Source organism: Sinocyclocheilus rhinocerous, unplaced genomic scaffold (assembly GCF_001515625.1).
Source record: "Sinocyclocheilus rhinocerous isolate Xijiao unplaced genomic scaffold, SAMN03320098_v1.1 scaffold1204, whole genome shotgun sequence".
In the NCBI taxonomy this organism is placed as follows: Eukaryota; Metazoa; Chordata; class Actinopteri; order Cypriniformes; family Cyprinidae; genus Sinocyclocheilus; species Sinocyclocheilus rhinocerous.
In genome coordinates, this window is record NW_015654935.1 from 416,348 (window position 1) to 424,559 (window position 8,212).

General features: G+C 35.6%; 1 protein-coding gene across 1 annotated transcript; it reads right to left on the bottom strand.

Moving 5' to 3' along the window:
* Positions 1–3,551: 3,551 nt before the first annotated feature.
* Positions 3,552–5,242, bottom strand: LOC107717808 (protein S100-A12-like). The gene is made up of 3 exons (XM_016524679.1): positions 5,140–5,242; positions 4,407–4,538; positions 3,552–4,112 (listed from the first exon to the last, which is right to left on the bottom strand). The coding sequence occupies exons 1-3, from the start codon at positions 5,170–5,172 to the stop codon at positions 3,939–3,941; spliced, it is 339 nt and encodes a 112-aa protein (XP_016380165.1). The 5' UTR covers positions 5,173–5,242; the 3' UTR covers positions 3,552–3,938.
* Between the last annotated feature and the right edge of the window lie 2,970 nt (positions 5,243–8,212).

Consider the following 8,212-nt stretch of genomic DNA (forward strand, 5'->3'; position numbering starts at 1 on the left):
AAAAAAAAGGAGGGTGAAAACATCTGGAACCTTAACAAGACAGAGAGTGTTTTCTAACAAATACAAAGCAGTTAATGTAAAAATAAACATAAAACTTAAAATCAGCTAAGCTAAACGCTAAATAATCAAGCTCTAACCAGCAATATTTAAAATGTTAAGTGTTTCTAGGTTGGGTATCAGGTCTACTTTACGAATGCAGGCAGCGAATGCATCTTTTTAGGGGTCCAATCACTGAAGGTGCTGGAACGCTATTGTGTTTGTATTGATTTTCTTCATCTTCCCACATGCACCGCTACCCAACGTTGCACAGACACACCTCAACCTGACACTAGATGGCGCTATAATTAGGTACTTCAAAAAAGATGGCTTTTTTAATCGCATGGTTTTTAATAATATGCTTTTGACTTGTTTGTACATAGTGTCAAACTGAATATTTCGTGAAAATCACCCACAAGGTAGTACTGTTTTATAATACAATTTTTCCTATAACGTATATATAAATATAAAAATAACTATTATTTACATTTAGTCATTTAGCAGACAATTTATCCAAAGCGGCTTATAGAACAATAGAAGCAATCAAAACCAACAAAGGGCAATAAGTTCTGTGACAAGTCTCGGTTAGCCTAACGCAGTACACATATTTAAATATCCTCAAGCAAGTATTGCTGCTTCAGGTTAGGGGTTGCACTTGCACAGACGACTCTGTGCTGGTTTGTATTGGCCGCCTCCAGTTATCCCTTTGTTTTGCCTCCAGCTAATGGACTTGCAAGACGCTAAAGCCTAAATGGAAGGGTGAACAGGATCACTCATGTCAGCCTGCCAGACACAAAGCTGACTGCAGACAGAAAACAGCAGGGTGGCCATGACAGGAGTTGCTTTCTGATATTCATCATGTCTTACTCCATGACCTGAAAAAAAATACATTAAAATAAAATAAAATAAAAATCAGCGAAAAGGGTTTATGATTACATGACTAATGTTCAAACTGAAAGAAAAAACATTTAGCTGATCTTATTGTTTTTCTTATGACCGCTATTATGGCATTTTGTTATTTGCTTTGTTTTAGTATGTGTGTATTCTTGCATATTAATTTGACTAAATGCACTATTAATGTGTTTTTGTGGCATACTTTTGTTTGAAGTTAGTCCAATGTCTGTCATTTCCCTCTGTCTTTTGAAGGTTAGAGAGTAGACATATTTGGAGAAACATGAATTTCGCACCATTATCATGATTAGGTCCACATGAACAAATACCTGAATAGACTGAGTGCAAACTCTATTGCTGTTTCTCTCTATCAGCCATCGAATGAACATTTAAGACATTTAGGACCTGGACTTTTCTTCTGAAATAATTTACTCGGGTCTTACTAAATGTCTCTCTGTTGTTATGTTGTGGAGAAAAGTCTTCTCTATCTTGCAAAATAATGCTCAGAAGGCAGAGTTCCAGAAGTCAAAATGAGACTTTATTGCAAAAAGACAACAAAGCCGAGATGCCTGCAGAACATCTGAATCTGTCTCTGACATCTTTATACAGTTTCGTTATCGGTCACTGTCCAATGAGCGTTCAGAACATTCTTTGATACATCATTCCTGGTATTTTCCACAATTGTTTATTCGTTTTCATAACACTTCTTTCATTGTAGAAAACCACCTGCTAGTCTGTTTGTCAAAAGATAACTTCTCTTATCTACCACTTTCCAGGTGCCCAAGGTTGCAAGAGGCACATACATTTTAGGATTTTAAGGAGCTGTTAGGATTTTAATGAGTTTTACACACATTAAACATTTCTGCACTTTCTCATCCTGTAGCATCTCCCATCTCCGGTTCTTCCTTTTCTATTCTCTATTCATAAGCGCAGTCATGTAGGCTATAAGGCCTACACAGTCAGTCAGTTTGATCTTGAGGCATTCAAAATGCACCTGGCTCTCAAACGTGGCAGAATAGCTTACACAAACATACAAGTAACAAATTAAAATGTTTTATATAGGATAAATATAATATTTCATCAGTTACAGATATGTAGTTTAATGAGACATGTACCTCTGTTCTTACTCTTATCTGTGCAGACTTTCGAAGTCCGTGACAGACGTCATTTAAAAATAAGAAAATGGAGGAAGTGAAAAACGTAAGTGAAATGGTTTTCATATTGTATTTATTTCAAGGGACTAAACCACCATTGTCTTTCAACTAGTTTGACCAGAAAAGTTATCATATTCTCAGAGCTGCAGACCTCTTGTATATCATATATATGCAGTACAACTGCAGAGTCCAAAGCAGAACACAAAAATGTGCTAAATAGAGCTGACTTTTTAAAATCAGTGGTTAAATATAATGAATATAAATGGATCTTAGAAATGAACGAGGAGCAAAAGACAGGAGAGAACCAAGGTGTACCAAATTTAAGGAACAATAAAGTATCTGTACTCTTAGCATAAAGGTGATTAATGACAAACCATCATTAGTTGCATCAGCATCTTCCAGCAAAAGATGCTTTTGCCTCCGTGTCATCTTTTTTTTTTATGTCTGTTCTTTTATTTTTGAACTTTAAGTTAAACCCTCATGTTGTGTTATGATGTACATGTAAAAATAATAATACTGATTTTGAAATAAACCTCTTTTCATTTCATAGGCCTACATCTTTAATTATAAAAAATACAATTTCTGTTTGAGGTCAATTTGACCCCAGCAAAAACACATACACTCCGTGTCAGCATGAGAAACAATACAATAAAAGAAAAAAGAAAACTTTATCTCTATATATCAAAATCTCAGATGGCCAGACAGTGATTCATCATCTATGAATTGTTAAAATATTGGTGTCCAGGACGCCATGAGTCCGGGGACTGTAAGTGTACATTGTGAGTTTATGAAAGTTTAGCTTAAAATGTGTGATATGAATAAATAGGGCTCATAAACTTTTGTTGAGATTCTCAATTGAATCATGTAGAAGTTTAGACTCTGAAAAAGTATTCCCTACATCACAACTTATTACGGTATTAAAAATACATCCTCATTTGTATCCTCTATTCCACCATTACTTTTATGTTGTATATCTAGGTTCTTTACACAAACATAAGTGATGTAGAATGTTTTTTTTTAATTATCATTCAATTTAAATAATCATGAAGTTTCACCATGATGCTTTTTTGATATATTTAAGTAATTAAAATGGTCTTGGAACATTTTAATTTGGACATTTTAACATCAGCGTTAAATAGTAAGTAGATCAATAAAGACCATCTCCATCAATTTTAAGAGCACTTTCATTACACCTGTAAACTTCAAAGATCATTCAGACTGAGAAACCTTTGGCGCATATTTAATAGTATCAACAAAGATAATCACATTTTGTTACCATAAAGTTAACTACAGTACAGAATATGTGGTGTCACATCTCCATTTCCCTCTACAATAGATTTTGCTCACATTATCTCTTTTGCGATGCATGTCAGTCCGCACAAACAGACTTGTGGCCCACAGTTATATCAAATATGATCACAGTTGTCACATCAAACAAAACACATAACAAATCATTTCCAGTTGTATATGTATGTAAAACAAAAGCAAAAAAAAGAAAAAAAAGATTGGGCAGGTTGAAAGTGACACAATAATACAAAAACCTGCAGCACCAGAACAAATGAGGAAGTAAATTAGCCACTAGATCTTACTGGCCAGGCAGGTGTGGCTCAGGTTACACAGATGAAAGAGATTACTCACGGTCTCGTAAGGGCTTGTTGGGTATTTATTCAGGAAGCTCTGTAACAACACTTAATTATTATAAGACCTCAGCGAATATACCAAAGAATCCAATAGAGTGACATGTACAGTATTGCAGAGGGTGATGGGAAATAGAAGCTGCTGATTTGATGTTTTTTTCTCAGGGCTGTGGTGGACACCGACACAATGTTGATCGGTCTTGTTTGCTCAGGGCCGGTCTTACATCAGACTACATTTCACACATTTTACTTGTTTCTCTTTGCTCAGCAATCCAAACTGAGCAGTGGCCAGAGAATCAACCAATCGCCAAAAATCCTTGAATGCGACACCCTTCCCCTCTTCCACATTCATGTCCGTCAGGAGTTTGTTGAGTCCTTCCTGGTCCCCTGCTGTCTGAAAGAGAATAGAGGGTGTGGGAAACTTAACAAAAATTATGATGATAATTTCTCATATTTATTTTAAGTGTCATTTTGGTCTGTCCTGGACAAAATGGCATCAACCCAGCTAACAAAAATATGTTCTAAGATATTTAAGTTTTGCCAAAGCTCTGAGAATGCTCTCTGTTTGCTGGGAAGTAAACCATTGTTGATTATGGCAATGTAGCTTTTAGGTTGATATTATAATAGGTTTTGAGAGACTGAAATGTACTTAAGTGGTGTCACGATTGGAGTGTAGGTCCTGACTTACCTTCACCATGGTGGGCAGCTCTTTGGAGATCATGCTCTGGAACTCCTGGGCTGTGAGCGTGTCAGCATTAGTAGGAGATGCTGAATGGAAGTTTTTGACCAAGGTGTTTATGGCCAATTCTAGATCTGTGTACTACAGAGTGAGAATAGTTTCAGACTCAAGCACAGCTAAAAAGAAACATCTCTAATTGACAGAAACCACCCTTCGACACATAACGGCAAGGCTTTGTTGCATTCTTCATGAAATCCTCCGTTTATCAGTTGTAATCCGTTTGTTTGCTGGTGAACAGGAGCTGTAGAGACTAGTTACTACCACTATCTAGGCTACTCTTACAATACATTCCTGTGCTGGACTGTTTAGCATGACTGACATCTAGTTTGGGCGTTGGTCACAAAAAAAAAACCAGACACATAAAAACTAATTACATGTAAAATAGTTTTTTTAGTTTTAGAAAAATATTGAAAAATATTCATACTGTTTATGTATAGTGTTTAAAATAATGTAACTTGCAATTGTATTTGCACGACTGCGATTAGTCCACATTGACCAGATTAAGAATACAAATAAGTTACATTTGATCAAAGTAACTACATTTAATTCATTTTCTGCATTTGCAATATCGAAGGGAAATTATGACGAAAAATAAAATATATTGGTGAAATATAGCTACAAGTGGATCTTGTAAGTAAACGAAAACATAAACTATTTAAATACAACAAAAATAAAAGCTTACCTGTGTGGCCATTGGGTTTGTTTTATGTCCCATGCGGAAACTAGAGCAGGTGAAGTGAAGCGAGGGTATTTCATCACCTGACCAGCAGTGCCTCGCGCCTCCGACCCGCCCACTCTTCACGCGCACGAGGGGGACGTTCACGCTTTTATAGTGTTGAGAGTTTATATGGGAATATGTTGTGTACGGAATATGTGTTAATTTGCGATACACACAGATATTGACTGGTATTTCTTAGTTTAATGTAAAAAAAGATGGAAATAGTTTGAATATTTGTTTTACTGTTAAGAAACTGCAGCTCATACTCAACATTCCTCCGATAACCATGTAAATGTAATGTAACCAGACCAACCGCATTCTGACAGATGTGATGAGATTACATGTGATAACATTTGAACATTTTTTGTAGTTTCATCATGCATGCCTATGTTGCAGTATGGACAAAGCGATAAAATATAATAAAAGCACACAGCCTACTCCAACTGGTATAACATAACAGATTTATATTCAACACCAAAGAATCTGTGAAAGCATAAAGCAGCTTTGACCTTAAACTCTGTTATTAACCTCGACATTTTGATGTTGTTGATCCATATAGAATGATCCTGATCGGAAATACTGAAACAGACATACAAAAAAGACATGGGTAATACTGCTAGTTTGAAAGATGCCCTGTTCATCTGTTTAACTCAAAAGTATGCGTCAAAGCTGCTCAGTTACTCTGGACACCTGGGCCCCTATTCACAAAACCTTTTATCTTACCACTAAGAGTTCTCCTAAATAGCAGTAAAAGTTTTTAACTAAGAGTTTTCTCTTAAAACCGATTCACAAAGCTGCTGAGACAAACTTTTACTAAGGAATAGAGAGAAGTCTTAAGCTAAGAGTAAGGGCGGGGTTGGCCTCGTTGCTATGGATGATGTCAGCGTGCTTACTAACTATGCACACAGCGATTGGTTGATAGTCTCTGCAGAGATTTATTCATAGAAATATTGTAGAGTGCAATATTATGTTGTCATATTCAAATAAAGGTTTAAAATTGCAGGCCAAAGCCCTATTCGCACGGGATTAGTATTATCTGGGGACCTTGTGTGATTGTGTCACTAATTAAACAAGTATATGTTCAGTTAATTGTCAGCCTTTTACATATGTGCTTCTCATAAACAATTAGTGAATATGCATATAAACAGCCTTTTAATTAACAGAGTAGAATAATCATGGCTGATAGTAAGACATGCAAACGTATAATTTTTTGGCCATGCTGTTATACAAAGAAATTATGAACACATGCAAAAACAAGAGAACCAATGAAATATGAATAACCTATGTTATAGTCAATGTGCCAATGTTGCCAATTTAGTGATTTTGTCACTAGATTTAGTGACTTTTAAAATCAAAATCAATTTCTTGGACAAACCTTATCTACATTCAGAGACTCTCCCATGACGTTATAAAGGCGAGTTCACTGATCTATATAAATATAAATATAGATCAGTGAACTCACCTTTATGAGGTCATCTAGCAACATTAAGTGACAATTCAACTTGGCAGCACTGCTCTTCCTCTCTACGCTCTGGCCAGGCTGAAACTGGCTTGCTCCTCATCACTGGAGTCTCTGAAACTCACAAATAAGTATTTATGTGTAGAACTTTTCTGTACATTTTCAAAATGGCAAAATAAAAGCTAATCAGAATAATGATCTAACTGAAATGAATTTGTTCATTTGAGCTGTATGAAGGCCTAGTGTATGCAAAATCTGTTCTTCCATTATCATAATTCTGTTTCTTTAGTAATAATTCTATAATATATAATATGCCCTCAACACCTTGAAAAGAATATGCCAGGTTAAAAATACAAGCTGCCGATTCCACAAACTAGACTGTTTCGTCCTTGTTGAAAAAAGTGTGCTTACAGTGACAGTGTCTTTGTTGGTATTATTGCTACCACAGATGTTGTCCATAGAGCTTAATTTATATTCATTCCAAAAATGTTTTTTAAAGTGTCTATCATTGTTCTGTCATGAGACATACAGCTCTTGGTCCTCGTGGAATGTGAGGGGTGCCATACAGATAGATAGCACAGAGCTTCCCCATCAGTCTGAAGCACAGCGAGCAGTAATGGCCTGTGAAAGGAAATCATTTTGTCCAGCATGTTGGTCTAACAGTCTGTTTCTTTTTGCCAGTTATAGATGTTCTGAAATCAGTCCTTTCTCTAGAGCGAGAAAACCAACCTGCGCAGCGAAGGCAGATATGCACTTCTTCATTATGACCTCTCGTCTCTAACAGTTTCCCACAGGCCATGCACGATTCTTTACCGATATCCAGGAGCCTGGCTATGATGGCACCCCCTGGTAGGCTGCAAAAAGATGAGGAGTGTGTGGATTTATTTACTTTTCCCCCATGACATTTCATTTAATTTTTAGTTAAAACCATATTTCTGGAGGAGAAATTGAAATATTCACTGAGTAAGTGTATTAAAATGTTACTTTTAGATAATACCTATAGATAACTATTGTTCAAAGGTTTTGGATCAATTTTGTCTTTTTGAAAGGTCTCTTATGTTCACAATAGGCTGCATTTATTTAATCAAATTACAGTAAAAATTAATATTGTGACATTATTAAAATGTAAAATAACTCTTTTCTATTTAAATCTATTACATTTAAATGTAATAAAGGAAAATGTTTAATTTATTCCTGTGGTGGCAAAGCTGAATTTTTAGCATCATTACTCCAGTCTTCAGTGTCCAGTGATCCTCTAATAGGATTTGGTGCTCAAGGAACATTATTATTATCAATGTTGAGACAGTTGTGCTGCTTCGTATTTTTGTGGAAACTGTGATACATTTTTTTCTGGATTTTTTAATTAATTAGAAAGTTCAAAAGAACAGCATTTATTTGAAATATATTATTTTGTAACAATGTAAAATATTTCACTTATGATCAATTTAATTTGTCCTTGCTGAAAGCTCCATTTTTCGCGAAAGATGGATTAAAAGGTGCACAGCAAACAAAAACCTCGAAAAATGATATGCGAGAGATGCCGATTCGCACGGGACTAATATTATCACAGGACCTCGG

Bases quoted from the DNA above. Each gene is read 5' to 3' on its own strand.
- LOC107717808 (XM_016524679.1), bottom strand. From the start codon at position 5,172: ATGGGACATAAAACAAACCCAATGGCCACACAG. The intron at 4,539-5,139 runs GTAAGCTTTTAT...CTCACTCTGTAG, and splicing joins CAAACCCAATGGCCACACAG to TACACAGATCTAGAATTGGC. The intron at 4,113-4,406 runs GTAAGTCAGGAC...ATTCTCTTTCAG, and splicing joins AGCTGCCCACCATGGTGAAG to ACAGCAGGGGACCAGGAAGG.